At 40.9% G+C, this 23,290-nt stretch overlaps 1 protein-coding gene across 23 annotated transcripts in view; it reads right to left on the bottom strand.

Annotated features, from left to right (window-relative positions):
- The window catches only part of ST3GAL6 (ST3 beta-galactoside alpha-2,3-sialyltransferase 6), a 108,231-nt gene that overhangs the window by 22,868 nt on the left and 62,073 nt on the right, over window positions 1–23,290 (bottom strand). For 22 of the 23 annotated variants that reach the window (XM_055409739.2, XM_088836385.1, XM_088836388.1 and 19 more), the window contains 5 exons: window positions 10,517–10,612; window positions 6,892–7,078; window positions 6,648–6,785; window positions 2,517–2,669; window positions 458–1,564 (listed from right to left, as the gene is read on the bottom strand). In XM_055409739.2, coding sequence (XP_055265714.1) covers window positions 1,478–1,564; window positions 2,517–2,669; window positions 6,648–6,785; window positions 6,892–7,078; window positions 10,517–10,612 — 661 coding nt within the window. In that variant the 3' untranslated portion in view covers window positions 458–1,477. Of the gene's footprint in view, window positions 1–457; window positions 1,565–2,516; window positions 2,995–6,647; window positions 6,786–6,891; window positions 7,079–10,516; window positions 10,613–23,290 lie in introns of those variants that run through there. The other variant, XM_055409915.2, reaches the window with a different exon arrangement.

Genomic DNA, 23,290 nt, shown 5'->3' with positions numbered 1-23,290 from the left:
AGCACCATCCTTTCTGAAGCCAGACTCAGCATCCACAGACTAGCTGTGGCCCCTGGCTGTGTGGTATGAGGGAACGATCAGCTATGCCTTTTCCACCTGAGTTGTCAGCAGGATCAAATGAGACAGGTATGTGTGAACATACGCTGGGATTAAGCACAGAGTCCATATTCAACATGTACGTCTGAGTTCAATCAGCTACTAGTTTTCTCCCCCAACACCACTTCAAGTATGTCATTTATTCCTGTTTCTGACCTAATATTTATACACCCTCTTTAGAGAGGCAGGTTGTCAGTGATAATTATCACTGTCTCTTAGTGATGCCAATCCTTTCTACACACGCCTCTTCTGACAGCTTTTGATTCTGGCCATGTAACTTCTGCTCTCTCCACCCACTGTCCCCCTCCCTCCCCATAACCTTTGGTTACAGTCATTAAAGTGAAAAGGGAGACCGGCTCACCACTTTAGTCCAGCTGGCTCGTCTGCATCCCACAAGTCTTCTCTGGTACACCCTAGGCAAGCTTTCCATTTGAAGATGTGACTGAGTCATGTGGACAGCTGGTTTTGTCGTGAAAGTGCCAATGAAATCCAGAAACAACTTGACTCTTAAAGGTTTACTTGTTCTTGTCTTCTTTGTCTCTTGTCTTGGCTTTTTTACTTTACTTCAAATAAGCTTCGAAATGTAGTGAGTTAATAAGCCAGGCAACAAAATACTGCTTAAAAATTTTATCCTTCTTGAGCTTGCCTACTTCAGCTTCTTTGTATAAACTTTATTTCTTTAAAATAATGAAGTCACCAGACTTTTAAGAATTGCAGTCTTTGGTTATTTACTTATCCAGAGTTTCATGTTTATCCTGTTTCTTTTGACTTAAAAAAAAAATCTTCATTCTACCAAAACTACTGATCATAATCATGGTTTACTTAACTGTAGGAGAAAAATGCTTAATTCAGCCAGTATGATCATAACTATCCATGCTTCAGGTCTGGTTTAAGATTCCAGTCCGGTTCCTCAGGTATAACTAAAAGGAACTAGAGTTATACACCTGAAGTGGGTCCCACACACTACATCAAGGAACTGTCGCACACCAGTTCACTACCAACTTACAGTAGCCAGAGGAACCTTTCAAAATGTCCTGTTACATTCAAAATTTGTTGTAGTAAACTAACCCCCCTTACTAGGAAGTCACATCCCTTCAGAAGTCTAAGATGAACTAACAATAGTTAAAAACACCTCAGAAAACTAGCTTATTTTTAAACAATGCAATGAAAAGTTCACTTTCCCTGATATCTTAATGTCTTGGTTTCCATAAATTAAATATATTCACAGAAATTAAGCTGGTGGTTATGAATCACCAGGCAGCAACAGACTTAATACACATAATTTCTTGACAAGTACATCCAACATATTTAAAAATAAACTAAAAATTGCAGTATAAAAATAAAACTAATACTGTTAGCATTATCTTCTGAGTCTGTAGGGTTACTCTCGGGTCAAGTCGGTTACAAATTTTTTTTCTATAATGTCCTTCAGAAAGAGCTGCTCCGCAGTCACATTGTGATATTCATTCTAAAGAAGAAAAACAAAAGTCACCGTCTATCCCAATCTGAAGATATTAATAGCGGCAGCAATGAAATATGCCATATCAAAAAAAAAAACTCAAGTAACAAGTGACATGGACTTGAACTTTTGTTACATAATTGTTTTTCATTGCTCATTCTTTTGCCAGAGGCTTCCCTAAAAGCCCACTCTGTCCACTTAAACCATCACTTAAGTAAGAGGCTCCCTCACATCATCTTCTGGTCTACTGAATTACAGTGTAAATCTAGAAACCAAAATTGACGAGATCTAACCTGAATAATGCCACTTATTCAGCTTACATAGTATTTAGGGATGAGGATTTAAGGGGACTGGTTTCGTTTCATGGGATATATCCATATACTTAACAATAAATCACTCATTGTTCAATGTTAAAATGTACATGTAATATTTTAACTCCTATCACTTGTGCCACTAACCTAAGTTATTAGGAAAATAGGAAATTCTTTCCCATGCACAGTAAAAACTGAAGGATCAAATTTACCATTATTAATCCCCATTCAAGAGAAAAATGATCTCGTATAAAAATTTACAACTTTTCTGACCATGAAGATTCTTTCATGAGGTTAAAAAGTTATAGACCTTCCCATCTACTTAACTGAAAAACATGAAAATAATTAGTTTGATCATGGCTATGCTTTTAGGTGAATTTATCATATCTCAAACAATAGGTTTCTATCTTTTCAAACTGTGCATCAAATATAGCATCTAAGGTAAGGCTTGGTCCCTATGTAGGTTTGATAAGATTCTTCCAAGGGTCTGAGGCCAACAGATTGGGAGCTGCTGCTGTAGTAAAAACTCTGGACCCCACTCCTAATTTCAGCACCTGCTATCTCTGTAAACCCTTATTAAGCCATCAACCTCTCAAAACCTGTTCCCTCAGTAAAATGACAGGGTGAAATGGCAGAATATATAAGCTTACCTCACTCATCAAAGACATGGTGGCATTCCCATAGTAGTGCAAAGGACTCTTGAGGTCAGAAAAGTTGTACTTAAAACCAGCAAGATGAACTTCATGACATATGTGAAATGCCAATGTAATGGCAATAATGCCTGTGGTTGGGTGTTTGGGTTTCTGGGGAAGGAAATGAAAATTTAGGGGAAAAAGTCCACACAAGGTACTTGTTTCCGAAGCCTATTTGGGTGATCCATCTTATAGTATCTTCTGAGCATTTCATCAAGACAAAAACTTAAGTTCAACCTTCATTATGCCCCAAGGCTCAAGTGCCAAGTTAATATCCTAACTCTATAACATGTTGGTTGAAATCTTAGAAAGTGTTTTAAGTAAAACTTAACTGCAGTACTAGACGAGAAGACATCAGATGAAGGCTTGAGGAAAAGGATGCTGCCGCCTTGTTTAAAAACACACCAAGTCCAGCAACTTGTGGAAAAAGCAAAGCCTGAGAATATTAAACCCATGTATGAAATGTAAGAACCGCTTAATTCACTAACAGACAGAATCATGCTAAAAGGCTTCAAATCATTTAGCCAGAAAATAGTTCTGTTTCATAATGCTGATAATTCAGCTCTAGGGAAAGATGGCTTTAATCGAGTAACTTCAATAACAAACTGCCAGGGTGAGGATCTGACTAGAAAATGAAGATTCCAGATGTATATACATAGTAAAGTCACACACAGTTTTGTTTTTAAATTGATAAATTTTAACTAAAAGAAACCAAGCATCCCCTTCACATGTACATATATCCTAAAAAGTACTATCATAGATGTTTGACCGAAGGGTCTTGGCATTCTAAGTTTTAATTCTCATAGGATAGTTTTCAAAAGCGAAAACTAAATAAATCTTAAGTTTTTTTAACACAAAAATTCAAGGAGATTTTCTTTTGATTAAATGTTTCCTACAGATCCCATGGAAATTACATATGATTAATTATGGTTTCGAGAAAAATCAGAGCAGCATAATAAAATCAGGTAAATTCCAGGAAGCAAATTTGTCTGAAAGCCTAACAGCCTTTCACCTAAGTTTTTCTTTACCCTTTACACTACTGTGACTCCACCACAGCTTCTCCATCTGCTATGAAAGGAAGTTAATGGTTGGGTTAAAAACCTAGCAGTCATCCCACCTCACTGATGCCATCATATTTCAAGTTCTCTCCTTTCTTCACACCTTAGAGTTTTCCATTCACCATTATAGTCATTCTCTTATGTAGGCCTTCAGTTTCCTCTGGCACCCATCAACCACAGAACCTATATTGTCTCTGACAGAATCTTAACCCTGGTTAAGGTCGGAGAAAATGGCATACTTGACTGGTCACAGATTACATTTATGATCGTCTCATGTCCAACAATCCAGTTACACTCCCCTAGCAAACTTCCATTTCTACTCTGTAAGATGACAATCTCGTACCTTTCTATCCAACAGCTCAATCTTCTTCCTACTTTAAACTGTCGGTTTAATCCTTATTTTTCTTAGAAACCGAATCGATCAGACAAGAGCTACATCATCTTCCCAATTCCAAATCTACCTTTGTCTTTACCCGTGTTTTCAGAGTTCACTCCCGTGTGGCTGAGCTGTCCCTGTTTCTGCCTATGGCCAGCCTCTCCACTCATGTACTCCATTTTACCCCATCTTTTTTCTCAACAATTTTGCTTCTGCAAGTACCCCCTTTCTCTCATCATCAGTATTTCCCTCTCATGAATCATCCCTTCAGCATACAAACATATCTAAAAAGCCATGACAACAAAAAAAACCCTTCCTTGAGCCTATGTCTTCCAGCCATTCCTCTGCTTTCTTTTCTAGCAAAACTCCATTGAAGATTTGCCTCCATTCACTCATGTCCCACATTCTTTCTCTTTAACCCAATTCAACCGGGCTTTCTTCCTCTTTCTATACTTGTCCCTATCAGCGTGACCTCTGTGTTTCCAGGACGGCATCTGACACAGCTGACCTCTGAAATACAGCAGAGGTCACTTGGCTTCTCGGACACTGCCCTAGTGGAATTTCAATGCACTTAGAACTAGTTCTCGTACCATCTCTAAGTAAGACCAGAGGCTTCCTGTGCTTCCTGTGCTCTACCTAAAGCAAAAAGCAAGGGATAAATCTGATCTTACCTCACTTAGGAAAGTAAGAGCTGAAAATTCACAAAATATACATTCAGAAGCTGTCCTTTCCCCTCAAAATTAGCAAGAGAGGACTTAATATTTATGCTTTTTTGACTTCAGAATTCCACTTCCAGGTGTCTTTCCTACAGAAATCACACAAGTGTGCAGAAAATCCCTATAAGCACATGAATTTCTACATTACCTATAGAGGAAAAAAAGCTGGCTAGAAAACTAAAGATTTATAAATAGGGGAAGAGTTAATTAGAGAGGAGAAACAGCAGAACAATATAGTAGAATCACAAATTACACTCAACAACAAAAAAAGTGCTTGTGTTTGTAACTGCATAGACAAAAGTTGATGCAAACAATAAATGCTGGAGAGGATGTAGAGAAAAGGGAACCCTCCTACCTTTGTTGGGAATGTAAATTGATACAGCTACTGTGGAGAAGGAGTATGCAGATTACTTAAAAAACTAAAAACAGAACTACCATATATCCCAGCAATCTCACTCCTGGGTGTATACCCGGAGAAAACCATAGTCCAAAAAGATACATGCACCTCAGTGTTCATTGCAGCACTATTTAAAATATCCAGGGCATGGAAGCAGCCTAGATGTCCACTGACAGAAATGGATAAAGAAGATGTGGTACAGTTACACAGTGGAATATTACTCAGCTGTAAAAAGGAATGAAATAGCGCCATTTGCAGACATGGATGGACCTAGAGACTGTCATACAGGTGGAAGTCAGAAAGAAAAATACTGCTTGTATGTATACTCTGGAAAAATGGTATAGATGAACTTATACAGAAATAGAGACACAGACAAAACAAACTTACAGATGCCAAGGAGAGAGGAGGGATGGGATGAATTGAGAGACTGGGATTGACATATATACTCTATTGGCACTATGTATAGCAGAGATAACTAATGAGAACCCACTGTACAGCACAGGAAACTCTGCTCAGTGCTCTGTGGTGACCTAAATGAGAAAGATCCCTAAGAAAGGGATACAGGTATACATATAAGTGATTCACTTTGCCGTATACCCCAGAAACTAACACAACATTATAAAACAACTATACTCCAATAAAATTAACTTTTAAAGCATTTGTGTTTGTAAGTGCACAGACGAGTCTAGAAGGATATAAAATGCAAAAGAGCTTGGGAGATAATCTGAATTATACAGAGAAAGGATGATTTCCTTTTTAAAAAAATATTCCTTTATGACGGCATCACCGACTCGATGGACATGAGTTTGAGTGAACTCCGGGAGTTGGTGATGGACAGGAAGGCCTGGCATGCTGTGATTCATGGGGTTGCAAAGAGTCAGACACGACTGAGCGACTGAACTGAACTGAAGCATGTAATATTTCAGAATTTTTTATTGTGCTAATGAAAAGGTACAAAATACAAGTTTATTTCTTTGGATTTTTCCCAATTACAAAAAGGAAAGCCTCCTTTCAGCTGAGATATCACATTACACATTTACCCAAGCTTCAAATGAAAAATACAGCCTGTCACTGTATGGATCTAAGCTACCTTTTTCCTAGGGAATGTAGACAAACAGGGTTACAAGAGTCAAAGTCAATGAGATTCCTTGTAATTAAAAAGAATTAAAGAATGCTGCTGTCTGCACACAGCCTGCCCATCAGCGCTACACATCCCCTCCCACTTCCCCCATCAATACTCTCCTCCCTGCAGAGCAGTGAAGAGGAGGCGATGAGAGATGGGCCACTTGGACAACTAAAAGGAGACCCCAGAAGGGCCCTGCGAGGGAAGGAAAAACACTATACTTAAAAGGTTGTTTTCCTTGCAACCTGAACAGCATACAGATAAAATCCACAGATAACCTAATCTCACTAACTCAGATGTGGCCCTCAGAAGTCACCTCATGAGTCGTGGTTCTCACCCAGTTCCTAAGACTCCCAGGGAACCTCCATTCCACCCCAGTAATTTCTTTAGTTTGAAACTGTGTGAAGCAAAATACATACCTCATTTTTGGGAAACACTTTTGGGAAATGAAGCAGTTCGTAAGCTGCCATTCTGGTGATGTAAGGATCTAATATTCTGATTTGATAAGGTTTATAGATTAGATTTAAGGCTGGTTCCTTCCAAAAACCATTAGGGTTCTGAAATAAAGTAAGAATATAGAAAATACAATTTGTTGTTGTCTTTTTTTTTAATATTAAAAAAAACTGAAGAAAATCAGAAGACAGATCGATTTTGCCAACTTACTATTTTGCCACCTGTCAACAATTCCCACAGCCACTTTAAATCAAGCGGCTTAAAAGCAGTGAGAATCACCGTAGTATTAGGGTCATTGTGATTAGGATCTGAAAAAACAGATTCTGGATAAAAAAGTCGGAAGGTAGTCCTTCTCCCAACTTCCTCTTCATGTCCTAAAACAGGACCATTATTCATTCTGTGGGTAGGAAACACACAAGACATGTAGACCAAGAGCAGTCAGGGTCATTTCCGTCACAGTTCTCAGAGATTTCAGAGCCAGACAAATGTCGTCAGCCACGTAGCTGGGCTCTAAAGCCACGTGGCAATTCATCAAGTCTTTCACAGCCAAGGAAATAACTCCTCTTCCTGAAACAACTGCTTGATCAAAGGTGGAAACATTCATTTGTGTTTGAAAATTAACTGTGGAGCCACCAATAGGTCATTCTTAAAGTGAAGTCACTCAGTCGTGTCTGACTCTTTACGACCTGGTAGCCCACCAGGCTCCACCGTCCATGGAATTCTCCAGGCAAGAACACTGGAGTGGGTTGCCATTTCCTTCTCCAGGGGGTCTTCCGGACCCAGGGATCAAACCCAAGTCTCCCGCATTATAGCAGACGCTTTAACATCTGAGTCACCAGGGAACCTCCAGAAAAACTGAAGACAAAATGAAACAAGTAGGAACATAAAACCCCAGAATACTCAAAACAGACCTTGGAGGACATCTCAATAAAACCCCTTGTGTTTGTAGATAAGGGCCCTGATGTCCATAGAGATAAAGTTACTTGACCAAGGTTACACCATCATGGAGCACATGGATGTGCCTAAGTGACTAACAGACAAGAGTCACAGTTAAGGTGATCTGAAGACCCATCAAAATTGATGTGCTCTGAAGTAAAGGAACAACAAAACTGCTATATTTTACCTAAGCATAACCAAGAGTAACTATTGCTGGGGTGAACAAAAGAACCACAAATGATCCAGTGTTGGATTTGCAGATGCTCAAAATAAGCCAAGGTTAGACATGCACTATTTATGCACACACCATGAAGGTGTGCTATGAAAAGGAATGCTTTGTTGCCAAAATAGTGTCCCCTAGGAGATAAATACTGTTTGACCCTATGGCACTATGTAATATAAAGCAGCCTTAATAACACCTGAAATGACTTTCATAATGTCCTGCCAGTGGCATCTTCCCACAAGGGCCTGGTGTGGTTCTAGAGAAGCAGATTTTACACAATTACAGAGAAATCTGTGAGTGCTTGAACCCTGTTTTGTGGATAAATCTTCACAACTTCCTCAAAATGGATAGCCACCAGAAAATGAGGTGGCCATACTATGCAGAAACCCTTGGCAGCTTGGAACCCAGCAAAACGCCCAAGCACTGCCAGGGCATCCGAATGCATTGCCCAGCAGCAAGTTTTCCCACTCTTCAGGAGACTGTTCATGGCCATTCCCAACACATACACACTTAATGACCTGACTTCAACCTTTACTACAAGAAGACAGAGATGGAAATGTTATCATTACCCCACCACTAGGTCTATGGGACTCTCAGTAGCTGTGACCACAACCCCAACTTTCCCTTCCACTGCAGAGATAACCACGCGGTGCTCTGGGCCCCATGCCCTCTCTCATTACCATGCCAATCTCTTTATTCATTTCCATTGGTTTACTAATGTTTTAGAATCTCCTATCTTTACAAAAGGAAACAAAACCGAAAATCTCCTTTAGGAGTCCAGAATTATCTCCAGTGACCATCTTATGTCTCAACCCCACAGTGAAATTTCTCCAAAGAGTTGTTTATACTAGTTTACTAGTTTCTCTGCTTTCTCACCTGCCATTCCCTCAAACCGCTCCACTTGAGCTTCTCCCCAGCACCACGCCTCCAAGTCTTCTGTCAAGAGTATCGGTGAGCTTCAACTTGCCAGTGCAATGTGAACTCTGTCCTTATCTTACAGGACCTCTCACTAGCATCTGTCATGGTTGAAACCTCCCTATCTTAAAACACTGTGCTGGCTTGGCATTTATGATCACCTTTTCCTGACTTTCTTCCTACTTCAGTGGCAGATCCTTTCCAGTTCCTTTACTCCTTTCTCTGCACAACCTTTAAGTTTTGAGTACTTCAAAGCTCAGTTCTGAGCCCTCTTTGTCTGCTCCTAGGAAATCTCACCCAGTCCATAGTTTAAAATACAACTTATAAGATTTAACCTCTTTATCTAACTGCCTGCTTGATTTATATACTATAAATCTAATAAGCACCTCAAACGTGGTATGTTCATACCAAAATCTCGATTCTCCCCTAAACCTGTTCCTACCCTAGTCTTCCCCAACTCAATGAATGGTACCACTATCCAGTCAGTCTATTAAGCTGAAAACCTGGAAGTATCCTGTATTCCTTTACTCCCAACTCTGCTCACATCTAATAAAAAGCAAATCCTGATAACTGCAACTCTAATACATCCCTCAATCTAGTCTCTTATCTCTGTCCCTGCCATGAGAATCCTATTGCAAGCCACCATTCTCTATCCAAATGCAGCAACCTAACTGGTCTTTTCATTTCCACCCTTGTCCTTCATGTTTTATTGTCCATGCCACTGCCAGGGTATTTTAAAGACAAAACCAGGGCTTCCCTGGTGTCCAGTGGTTAAGAATCTGCCTGCCAATGCAGAGGACACGGGTTTGATCCCTGCTCTGAGAAGATCCCACATGCCATGAGGCAACTAAGCCCAGGCGTCCCAACTGCTGAACCTGTACACTTCAGAGCCTGTGCTCCATGACAACAGCAGCCATCTCAATGACAAACCCATGCAGCTCCACTAGAGAGTAGCCCCTGCTCACTGCGACTGGGAAAAGCCTACGTGCAGCAACAAGGACCCAGTGCAGTCATAAATACATAAATTTTTTTTTTAAAAAAAGACATAACCAGATAGAGTTGCATTCTTGCTGAATGATTTTGAAAACTTTTCTGTTATACTTAAAACATGAGCCCAAATCCGAGTTGACAAAATCCTACAAAGCCCACTCCTTAACTACATCTTCAGCTGCCGATTGCACCCCTCTCCCCAGTCTGCTGCCCTCCAGCCTCACTGGTTGTCTTTTTGCTGCTCTCAAACCCAGCATCATACCTTCCGGAGGACCTTCAGTCAACATTTTCTCTGTCTGTATTGCTCTTCCCTAGTCTTCGTATGGCCAGTACTGTGCGGTCACTTAGGTCTAGTTTAAGATGTCTTGGCCTCAGCATTGCCATCCATTCAAAAACAGCCATTCATTCATTCTTGATGATTTAACTGTTTTGATTGTTTACATGACATTTACTATATTTCTTTTCTTAATTACTGTTTTCTTCTTCCCATTAGCATGTAAGCTCCACAGGGAGGAATAACATTATTCTTATTCACTGCAATAACCCCCTGGGGCTAGAACTGTGCCCAGAATGTTCAGGGGATTTCATAAATATTTGCTAAATGAATGACCTGAAATCTAAGTCTACTCCAACCAACAACTTGAGTAACATGCAATGTACTTAAACATACTAAAGCAACTCCACTTCCTTTTAAAAATGGTCATACTAAAGCAGTAGGAAACTATGTTCTTTTAAAACAGTTCCATGTTAGCAAGTAGAAAACATATTTACCTTATTATTACATCATAGGAGTCAATTTTTTCTCCTAATGTCTTATTCTTCAAAATTCCTCCATTACCAACCACCACACACTTCTTACACGGCACACTGTTGAACAAAAAGACAAATGAGAGATTGAGACATCTTTTACAAAACTGGCTGATTCCAACAACCTGTTCATACTTTGAAGAACCCAGGAAAAGAATCAATTGTAACTCACAGGTCTAGGGATATAGTAAGACTCAAGAAATCATGTTCCATTGGAACTATATCATTGTTAGCAACTATTAGTACTTATCAGTTCATATAATCCCTTCATTATGTTTCTCATAACCACCCATGGAGATAAGTAAGCCTGATATTTCCATTTTACAGAAGAAAAGATATTTTAAAAATGTTTAGGTAACATTTCAAAGTCATACTCCAAAGAGGCAGAACTAGGATTGAGTCCAGGTCTCTGGACTACAAAGATACCCCTCAACATAAGATTCTCCATGTTAATATTGATACAAGTGTGTTCTATACTAGATGTGTATGTATTTTCCATCAGTGTTACCCATTCCCCTGAGATTCCAGCTTTGAATCATGGCTATGTATTGTAAGTGTGGAGACAGACAGTATAGAACCTGGTGGGCAAAGTGCGGCTTCTTTGTACCTGCCCATGCTTACTTCAATTCCCCAAACAGGTACTGGTCCTTAAAGCTTAGCCAGTATACAAATGAAAAGTTTACTCTGTATTCCTGCCAAAGAGCTTTAAAGTAGGACATGAGGTGGAACTTCCTGTTGCTGGCCAGAATCAGCCTCGGCCAGTGGATTATCTACTGTTCAACTCTCAGCCAACAGGACCTGGCCTTCAACATAATAAAGGCCATATATGACAAACCCACAGCAAACATCATTCTCAATGGTAGAAAGAAAAAACTGAAAGCACTTCCTCTAGGATCAGGAACAAGACAAAGATGTCCACAAAGCTATTAATATAGCTTTGGAAGTCCTAGTCACAGAAATCAGAGAAGAAAAAGAAATCAAAGGAATGTAAATTGAAAAAGAAGTAAAACTATCACTGCTTGCAGACGACATGACTATACATAGAAAATCCTAAAGATGCTACCAAAAAACTACTAGAGCTCATTAATGAATTTGATCAAGTTGAAAGCTACAAATTAACATGCAGAAATCTCACGCATTTCTATACACTAACAATGAAAGATCAGAAAAGAGAAGGGAAAAAGTCCCATTTACCATCACATCAAAAAGAATAAATTACCTAGGAATAAACCTACCTAAGGAAATAAAGACCTGTACCCAGAAAACTACATGATTCTGATGACGGAAACCAAAGATGACATACACAGATGGATATGCCATGTTCTTGGATTGGAAGAATCAATATTGTGAAAATGACTATACTACCCAAAGTAATCTACAGATTCAATGCAGTCCCTATTAAATTACCAATAGCATTTTTCACAGAATTAGAACAAAATATTTTTACAATTTGTATGGAAACACAAAAGACCCTGAATAGTCAAAGCAATCTTTTTAAAAAATATATTTTAATTGGAGGGTAATTACAATATTTTGATGGTTTTTGCCATACATCAACATGAATCAGCCATGGATATACATGTGGCCTCTATCCTGAACTCCCCTCCCACCTCCCTTACCACCCTATCCCTCCGGGTTGTCCCAGAGCACTGGCTTTGGGTGACCTGCTTCATGCATCAAACTTGCACTGATCATCTATTTTACATATGTTAATATACATGTTTCAATGCTATTCTCTCAGGTTATCCCACTCTCGCCTTCTCCCACAGAGTCCAAAAGTCTGTTCTTCACATCTGTGTCTCTTTTTCTGCCCTGCATGTAGGATCAGCATTATCGTCTTTCTAAATTCTATATATATGCATTAATATACAGTATTTGTTTTTCTCTGACTTACTTCACTCTGTATAATAGGCTCCAGTTTCATCCACCTCATTAGAACTGACTCAAATGCATTCCTTCCTACAGCTGAGTAACACTCCATTGTGTGTATGCACCACAACTTCCTTATCCACTCATCTGCCAATGGACATCTAGTTTGCTTCCATGTACCAGCTATAGTAAACAGTACTGCAATGAACACTGGAGTACATGCATCTCTTTCAATTCTGGTTTCCTTGGGGTATATGTCCAGGGGTGGGTTTGCTGGGTCATGTGGCAGTTCTATGTTCAGCTTTTTATGGAATCGCCACACTGTTCTCCATAGTGGCTATACCAGTTTGCATTCCCACCAACAGTGTAAGAATGTTCCCTTTTCTCCACATCCTTTCCAGCATGTATTGTTTGTAGACTTTCTGATGAAGGCCATTCTGACCAGCATAAGATGATACTACACTGTGGTTTTGATTTGCATTTCTCTAATAATGAGTGATGTTGAGCATCTTTTCATGTGCTTTTCATGTGAAGGTTGATTCTGCCAGTTTCATTCTTTTTTCTCAAGATAGCCAAAGCAATATTGAGAAAGAAAAATAAGAGCTGCAGAAATCAGGCTCCCTGACTTCAGACTATACTAAAAAGCTACAATAACCAAAAAAAAAAAAAAAAACAGTATGGAATTGGCACAAAAACAGAAATATAGGCCAATGAAACAATATAGAAGGGCCAGAGATAAACCCTCACACCTATTGTCAGCTAATCTGTCACAAAGAATAAACAAGCGGTATAGAGAAAACTGGACAGCTACATGTAAAATAATGAAATTAGAACATTTCCTAACACCATACATAAACTCAAAATGGATTAAAGACCTAACTGTAAGACCTAGTACTATAAAATTTTTAGAACAAAACATAGGCAAAGCACTCTTTGACATAAATCACAGCAATATCTTTTTTGATCCACCTCCTAAAGTAATGAAAACAAAAACAAATGGGACCTAATTAAAATTAAAATTTTTGCACAGCAAAGAAACCATGAAGAAAACAAAAAGACAAGGATTAATCTCCAAAATATACACAGTTCATGCAGCCCAATATAAAAAAAAAAAAAAAAACACCCAATCAAACAATAGGCAAAAGACTTAACAGACATTTCTCCAAAGAAGACATACAGATGGCAGACAGGCACCTGAGACAATACTAAACATCACTAATTATTAGAGAAAGGATCAGAGCTACAATGAGGTATCACCTCACACCAGCCACAATGGCCATCATCAAAATATCTACAAACAATGAATGCTGGAGAGGATATGAACAAAAGGGAACCCTCTTACTCTGTTGGTAGGAATGCAAATTGGTACATACTATGGAGAAGGCAATGGCACCCCACTCCAGTACTCCTGCCTGGAAAATCCCATGAACGGAGGAGCCTGGTAGGCTGCAGTCCATGGGGTCGCTGAGTCAAATACAACTGAGTGACTTCACTTTCACTTTTCACTTTCATCCCTTGGAGAAGGAAATGGCAACCCACTCCAGTGTTCTTGCCTGGAGAATCCCAGGGACGGGGGAGCCTGGTGGGCTGCCGTCTATGGGGTTGCACAGAGTCGGACACGACTGAAGCGACTTAGCAGCAGCAACATGGAGAACAGTATGGAGGTTTCTTAAAAAGCTAAAAATAGAGCTACTGTTATGATACAGCAATGCCACTCTTGGGCATATATCTGGAGAAAACCATAATTTGAAAAGATCCATGCATCCCAGTGTTCGCTGCAGCACTATTTACAAGAGCCAGGATATGGAAGCAACTTAAGTGTCCATCAACAGTGAAATGGATAAAGACAATATGGTGCATATAGACAATGGAATTTTAGTCAACCAAAAAAAAAAAAAGAAATAATTCCATTAGTGGCAACATGATGGACCTAGAGATTGTCTACTGAGTGAAGTAAGTCAGTATAAGACAAATATCAGATGATAGCACTTATATATAGAATCTAAAGAAACGGTACAAATGAACCTATTTACAGAGCAGAAATAGAGCCACAGATGTAGAAAACAAACTATGGACAGAAGGAGGAAATATTGGGAGCAAAAGAGTCAGACATGACTTAGAGACTGAACAACAACAACGTATAACCAATAAGGGCCTACTGTATAGCACAGGGGACTCTACTCAACACTCTTTAATGACTTATATGGGGACAGAATCTAAAAACAGAGGATATATGTAGAACTGATTCACTTTGCTGAACACCTGAAACTAACAACATTGTAAATCAACTGCTGCTGCTGCTAAGTCACTTCAGTCGTGTCCGACTCTGTGCGACCCCATAGACGGCAGCCCACCAGGCTCCCCCGTCCCTGCTACACTCCAATAAAAACTAATTAAAAACAAACCGACAAACAAAAAAACATGGCCTGGCCCATCCAGCTCCAAGCTCTCACCACCACTTGGCTAGGCCTAGAGAAATGACAAAAGATAATGTCCTTCTCCCAGGGACAAAACTACAGAGGGTAAAGCTGTTGAGATTGTCCTTGCAGGGCCCTCATGACATGGAAATATGAGGAAAAAACTGTTTCTCCAAGAACCATGAGATCAGCAGACCAGATGAATGCTGTAGAATTCTTAAACATAGAGAACAAAGCAGTACAAAAACTACTGAAAGGAGCCAGGCATTGGCCCTGCTGGGTTAAGAAGAGACAAGATACACATTCCTATATATGTAAATGTACCTTTTTAATTTAGAATTTGTTTAGTTCATCTATTTACATTTGATGTTTTACACCTTAAACTTTCTAGAGATGTTTCTTTTCTAAATCTGCTTGCCTTTAACTATGAAAGTAACATTTCTAGTTGCTCTAACATACACGTTTGACATAAACCCCAATCCCAGGAAACCACTCTGTCCACAGTACTCTGCAGCCAGGTGGCCTGGAGAAGATGGGATTGCTCACTGGTCAACCCTGTCCTCTCTGGGTCTGTGGCCATCCTCCCCAGCAGACCTAGCCCCTGAGGGCTCCGTGGCAGCTCCTACACACACAGCTTGCATGACTTTTCCTTCTGTAACCTCAGGGCCAGAAATGTTAAGTGAGATGCTGAAACTCCAGAGACTGGCTTCACCTTCCCATCAGAACACTAAGCAAGGCTGGGCACCAGAGAGGGAGTGGCTAGGAATGGACAGGATGGAATTAATCACTCCATTCCTATGAGGTCACCTGTGTGGAGGTGAAGAAGGAATATCTATAATTTATGGCATCTAGACTAACCCTCTTTCCTTCAAAGAAGGCTGCAGGTCACTCCCCTACCCAGTCATTTCTTCTACCCAATCTTCTCAGCCTCTTCCCACTTGAGATAAATGGAAAGAAATCATATGGATACTGCCTCACCTAAGAGAACTCCAGTTCCAAAGGCACTTTATACTGCCAAGGTCACACATTTTAGAAATTTCACTGTTTTCTTCCTTGTTGGCTTTGCAGAGGGCATGTGGAATGGGGAAAGGTCCTTCACCATGGGAAAAGTTTACTGAGGTCTTTAAAAGCAAACCTTATCAATGGAATTTTCCTTTTCCTCCCAGCAAGGGATACAGCAAAGATCCACACATTTTTTTTTTTTTTCGGAATATCGTATCATATATAAAACTAGAAACTTCTTTAAGGATGTGCCTAAGACTACCCTTTGGCAATAACATCTTCTCTGCAGCGGTGACTCTCAATGCCCCCGTGACACTAGGAAATGCACAATGGAACAGATACATCCTGAACCACACACCTCGTTACTCACTGCTCCCCTCTCTCCCCAGAAGGTACTCTCATATTATCAAAGGAGTGATTCACCCTCTCCATGGCTTCATCCCCTGGCCTGGGCTCCTGGCCGCCCTTGTTCCCGTGGCATGAATCAATAATTTTCAGTGTCCTTTGGGTGACTCTATAACTTTACGCTATTTAATTAACACAGGCTTCCCAGGTTGTACGAGTGGTTAAAAAATCCACCTGCCAATGCAGGAGATGCAAGAGATGGTGGTTCAATCCCTGGGTCAGGAAGATTCTGGAGGAGGAAATGGCAACCCACTCCAGTATTCTTGCCTGGAGAATTCCATGGCCAGAGAAGCCTGGAAGGCTGCAGTCTCCTTGGGGCCACAGAGTCGGACATGACTGAGCATACCATGCACAAACAGCTGCAGTGAACTGTGAATCCCTGAAGGGCAAGAATAGTATCATTTATATTTCTGCATCCTCTAATCTGAAATTTCCTGATGCACAAGTTGTACATTTTAGAAACTGTTTTGGTTGTCACTTTAAGCATGACTTTATATCTGGAGAAACAGTTATCTGTTCTTCCTTCCTCTATCCTGGAAACAGAGAAATCCATGTGCCTCAAATTGCTTACCCAGAAAACAAAATAATTCCAGACTGTCTGAACCTGTTAATGAAAAATCTAGAAAACTGCTGAGACAGTAATGGTAACGGCTTACACTTCCTGTAGGTAAAAGACATATTTCTCAATCAGTCAGGCAAATCCAGAAAAGTTACTAACTTATGCAGTGAAACACCAGCCATCAACATAGGGGAAGTAAATTTGAACTGCCCTCTTCCAGTGATCTATGATCTGTCTTTTCTGAATGCTTTACAATATTCATTTGTCCCTTCAGCAACATTATATACATTAAAATGTATCATTCCATCTTCAATGTAACAATCTTTAACAGATCCCACTTGTCATATTCCCGTTACCCCTGTGCCTGATGGCAGAGCCTTGCTTTCACAAGCCTAACAGTGGTGAGTATATTCTTGTGCCAAGGTTGGTTTAGATGTGGCCATGTGACCCATCCTCAGGCAATCAGATATCAGAGAAGTTTGTTAGATGCTCTGGGAAACCCTTTACCCTCAGGAAGAGAACGGTTTGAACAAAACACTTTCATTTTAGCCATCCCTTCCTTTCCGCTTAGATACTGACACATGATGACAAGGCTAGAGCAGCTGTAGTCATCTCAAACCTGAGAAAGACGGAACCACCAAAAAGCTGCCCTGACATCACTGAGCCACGAATTCAATCCTGTAACCAGAGCCAGTCCACACAGATGTAAGGTGGTACACAGTCCAAATACAAAGGTACCATCCAGACAACTATACGTGCACGCTGGCACCCGCTGGGTTTGTGCAATCCAGTCTGTGCAGCCATATGTGGCTGCCCTATGGAATCGGATCCACAAATCTGTGGACCTGAACACACACATCTTTAGATATGGGATATAATAAACATCTGCTGAGTTCAGATCACTCTTAGGAAGAGTGTCACTTGCAAGCCTGAAGATTCTAAAACCCTGTGCAATGGACTGGGGTAGAGGGCTCACTGCTAGCTCTGGCCCCCCAGTCGGCACCTCTGGGACCCTGGTCTTGTATTTTGGGTCGCAGTATGCCCTTTTAAGAAGTAAGGAAATCACTGAGGTCTGTGTGCGTGCTCAGTCTCTTAGTCAAGTCCAACTCTTCATGACCCCTTGGATGTAGCCCACCAGACTTCTCTATCCACGGGATTTTCCAGGCAAGAATACTGGAGTGGGTTGCCATTTCCTCCTCTAAGGGATCTTCCCTGTCCAGGGATTGAACCCACACCTTCTGCACCTCCTGCACTGGTAGGAGGATTCTTTACCACCAGCGCACCAGGGAAGCCCCCTTACAGAGGTCTGGAATGTTGCTGATCTATGTTGCAGGGAGCCATTTCTCCTATCATGTATACCATGGTTTCTGTATCTCTCTCTATCCAACCTCTGACCACAGTAGCTGCTATAAAACACACTTATGTTTCTCTTTGCCATGTATGGTTCACTTTGTTGAAGCAGAATATCAACCTCCCTTCAGCCTCAAGTCTTCCTCCTGGCTGAAAATGCTGCCATGTAAAGACACTGTGAGACTGGAAGATGTCCAGAGCAGTGAAGCAGACACTGATATTTCTTATAGAGCTTGGGTGTTTGTGTTGTTTTTGTTTTTTAAATAAACACACTGCTGACATCTTAAGTTGTCAAAGGCCATGCTCCTGTCCTGGCTGACTGCCAATCTAACCCAGCTCTGCTGATGCTGACATAATTCATTCTGCCTGACTGAGCAACTAGGCAACTTTCACAAATCCCCCATCCGTTTAACAAGCAACTGACTTAACACAGTGCTTCCATTAAGTGAGATATTTATGTTGCTTTACTCTATAACCACCTGTGCAGGACTCAGGCACTCTTACAGAATCGGCATAGTTGCAGAATATGACGGTGATGGTTGGGAGTGGAAAGTTGGCTCATGTATTTTAAGTGAGGGCTAAGATCCTGTAATTCAGGGTTTCCACAGCTCTGGCTGTGGAAGGAGGCACTTCCACTGAAGAAAAGGGAACAGCCGTCAGGGCCAAGGTTCAAGCGGGTGCTAAGGAGCTCCACGGACACCCAGGAAGGGTCAGGACCTCATTACATGGGCACATTCTAAGTACCACTTCTCTGTGATGCAATTCCCTTAAAATATCTTCAATCACTGACATTTATGAAAATATAAATATATAAATATATATATATATGGCCACCCTGCATGAGCTGTGCTTTGTAGAATAATGAGGAACCTGAGTCCTGAAAAATCAACAGTGACAGCACAGGGCAAATATGGCAAGAGAACTAGAGTGTGCTATTCCTAAACATTTGTTCTAATTGGGACATCACTGTGCCCTCTGAACAAAGCAGCCGGAAAGGAATCTAGAGGGTACCTCAACCATCCCCACTCTAAACTGTTTTTAATTGAAATATAATTCGCATGCCACAAAATTCACCCTTTTAAATAATAAAATTCAGCAAGTTTTTAGCATATTCACAAAGCTATGCCACCATCACCATTATCCAAAGCAGAACATTTTCATCTCCCCACAGACACCCCATAGCTGGTAGGGGTCACTCCACTGCCACCCTCACCCTTGTCAGTAACTCAACTAATCTACTTTCTATCTACAATTGACTTGTTTATTCTGGCCATTTCCTGTACAGTGGACATGCTGACATGCTCTTGAGCTCAGTCAGTCAGTCAGTTCAGTCGCTCAGTCGTGTCCGACTCTTTGCGACCCCATGAATCACAGCACGCCAGGCCTCCCTGTCCATCACCAACTCCCAGAATTCACTCAAACTCATGTCCATCGAGTCAGTGATGCCATCCAGCCATCTCATCCTCTGTCGTCCCCGTCTCCTCCTGCCCCCAATCCCTCCCAGCATCAGGGTCTTTTCCAGTGAGTCAACTCTTCGCATGAGGTGGCCAAAGTACTGGAGTTTCAACTTCAACATCAGTCCTTCCAATGAACACCCAGGACTGATCTCCTGTCGTGTCCAACGCTTTGCAACCCCATGGACTGTAGCCTGTCAGGCTCCTCTGTCCATGGAATTTTCCAGGCAAGAATACTGGAGTGGGTTGCCATTTCCTATTCAGGGGATCTTCCCAACCCAGGGATCAAACCCTCGTCTCTTTGCATCTCCTGTATTGTCAGGCGGATTCTTTACCACTGCACCACCTGGAAATGGTAGTCATGCACAGTAAATGGAGTCATACAAATATGTGATCTTTTGTGACTGATTTCCTTCACTGAACTGAGCAAAATGTTTTCAAGGTTCATTCATGCTATAGCATGAATCAGTACTACACTGCTTGTTATGACTGAATTACATTCCATCATGTGGATGTACATTTAATTTATCCATTCAGCAGAGGCTGGACATTTCAACTGTTTCCACTCTGGGGCTATCATGAATGATGCTGCTATGAACATTCATGTACAAGTTTCAGGTGGTCATATGTTTTCAATTTAAGCTTTCTATTTTGAAATAATTCTAGACTGACAAGAAGTTGCAAAAATAGTACTGAGAAGTCCTGCATACCCTTCACCCAGTTTCTTCCAGTGGTTACACTGACTTAACTATTGCATAATGTTCATCCTCACTGAACCATTAACTAGCAAAACTGACTCTGGTATAATGTGCATATGCAGTTCTGCCTCCTCTTTTATAACAAACCAAGGTTCAGAAATTAAGAAATTTGCCCAAGATCACAGGACAGTTACAACTGACCTGCTGGCTCTAGCAATTTTTCACTATGCTGTTTCCCCTATTTAAGATGGACCATGCCCACCGCCTGCCCTCCCCTCTCCCTCACAAAAGAATAAAACAAACCATGTTCTAACCTATCCTTTTCTGTCCTTATCATCACTTCTCTGCTGCCGAAGTTCTAGTCAGACAGCTAGTTTGAGTATTCCCATAAAAGGACAAACATGAAAAAGCAAAGCAAACACAAAAGGTTACTCTAATAATTGTTTTAAAATGGTTTGTCTTTTTGGAACCAGCTAGAGGTGGTGGCTGCATAATATTGTGACTGTACTAAATGCCACTGAACTGTTCTCTTTAAAATGGTTCATTTATCTTATGTAAATTTCACCTTAAGGAAAAAAAAAATGCTTTCTCAACATTTCTTTGAGACTACTTTTCTTTCCCACATTCAGGATCCTCTGGCTGGAGGTGAAATTACAGAGAAGGCCAACTGACATATCTACTGTGCATGATCTTCAGGATGACAGTTGAGAAAACTTTTTCAGTAGTATCTATTCAGAGAAGATTCTATCCAGATCATTTATCTTTAAGAGGAAAAAACTTGAATATAGTTCTATTTCAATCAATTTACACATACAACATCAGTTCAGTCGCTCAGGTGTCCAACTCTTTGTGATCCCATGGACTGCAGTACGCCAGGCCTCCCTATCCATCACCAACTCCCAGAGCTTGCCCAAACTCATGTCCATTGAGTCAGTGATGCCATCCAACCATCTCATCCTCTGTCGTCCACATCTTCTCCTGCCCTCAATCTTTCCCAGCATCAGGGTCTTTTCCATTAAGTCAGTTCTTTGCATCAGGTGGCCAAAGTATTAGAGTTTCAGCTTCAGCATCAGTCCTTCCAATGAATATTCAGGACTGATTTCCTTTAGGATGGACAGGTTGGATCTCCTTGCAGTCCAAGGGACTCTCAAGAATTTTCTCCAACACCACAGTTCAAAAGCATCAATTCTTCAGCACTCAGCTTTCTCTATATAGTCCAACTCTCACATCCACACATGACTAATGGAAAGACCAAAGCTTTGAATAGATGGACTTTAGTCAGCAAAGTAATATCTCTGCTTTTTAATATGCTGTCTAGGTTGGTCATAGCTTTTCTTCCAAGGAACAAGCATCTTTTAATTTCATGGCTGCAGTCACCACCTGCAGTGATTTTGGAGCCCCCCAAAAAGAAAGTCTCCCACTGTTTCCATTGTTTCCCTATTTATTTACCATGAAGTGATGGGACCAGATGCCATGGTCTTAGTTTTCTGAATGTTGAGTTTTAAGCTAGCTTTGTTACTCTCCTCTTTCACTTTTATCAAGAGGCTCTTTAGTTCTTCACTTTCTGCAAAATGCACTGGTCACAGCAAACACCCTCTTCCAACAACACAAGAGACTATTCTACATGTGAACATTACCAAATGGTCAATACCAAAATCAGATTGATTATATTCTTTGCAGCCAAATATGGAGAAACTCCTTACAGTCAGCAAAAACAAGACCGGGAGCTGACTATGGCTCAGATCATGAACTCTTTATTGCAAAATTCAGACTTAAATTGAAGAGAAAACCACTAGACCATTCAGGTATGACCTCAATCAAATCCCTTGCGATTATATATATGTAACATAGAGATGTTTTAGTTTAACCCTATGAAAGTATTAAAAATGGTTTGAGGTCGGGACTGCCCTGGTGGTCGAGTGGTTAAGAATCTGCTTTGAAATGCAGGGGACACAGGTTCAATTCCCTGGTCAAGGAACTAAGATCCCACATGCCAGGGAGCAACTAAGCCTGAATACTGCAATAACTAAGCCCACAATTTCTGGAGCCCCATGAACTGCAACCAGAGAGCTTGTGTACCGCAACAAAAGATCCTGCATGATGCAAGAAGACCTCACATGCTGCAACTAAGACCCAATGCAGTCTTAAATATTTTTTTTTAATGGTTTGAGGTTAAGGATAAAGACAGAAGCCACATTAAATAATGGTGGGGGACTGCTTACAGCCCATCTAAGACATTAATTGTGGAGTCTTCTGTTTTTGCTCTGCTTGTTAAAATGCAGAGGGAGGAAATAGAGAGGAGTACAAGTCTAGAGACCTCCTAACCTCTAATGGACCTCAGTCCTCTCATCTCCATAATGAGGGAACTGGACTAGTGATCTCCATCCTTCCTGCCTCCGACCCACTCTGTGACTTTACCATGCTTTTGGGTCTGGCTTCCAGTCCACAGGCTTCCCAGGTGACACTAGTGGTAAAGAACCCACTTGCCAATGCAGGAGATGCAAGAGACACAGGTTCGATCCCTGGGTGGGAAAGATCCCTTGGAAGAAGACATGGCAACCCACTCCAGTATTCTTGCCTGGAGAATCCCCACGGACAGAGGAGCCTGGCAAGCTCCAGTCCATGGGCTGCAAAGAGTCAGACAAAAGTGAAGTGACTTAGCACAGCACAGACCCAGTCCACACAATGAACAGGGACAGGGAGCTCAGGTAACTGGGATTCTTCAGGGAATGGTTCAGCAGCCTCAACCTTCACCCCATCCCAATCTGCTGGACTACTGCTCAGGAGAGAAACTCAGAAAGAATATAAAGGAAAAAGCCCAAGATTACTAACCTTCCATTAAAAGCACATACCTCAAGGATACACATATCTCAAGGATTGAACCAAGAAGAAGATATAACAATTACAAATATTTATGCATCCAACATAGGAGCACCTCAAAACATGGCAAATGCTAATAACCATAAAAGGAGACATCAACAGTA

The sequence above is a fragment of the Moschus berezovskii genome, chromosome 1 (assembly GCF_049115385.1).
Source record: "Moschus berezovskii isolate FMDL1 chromosome 1, NW_MosBer_1.0, whole genome shotgun sequence".
NCBI lineage: Eukaryota > Metazoa > Chordata > Mammalia > Artiodactyla > Moschidae > Moschus > Moschus berezovskii.
This window is presented reverse-complemented; position numbering and strand designations above follow the sequence as displayed.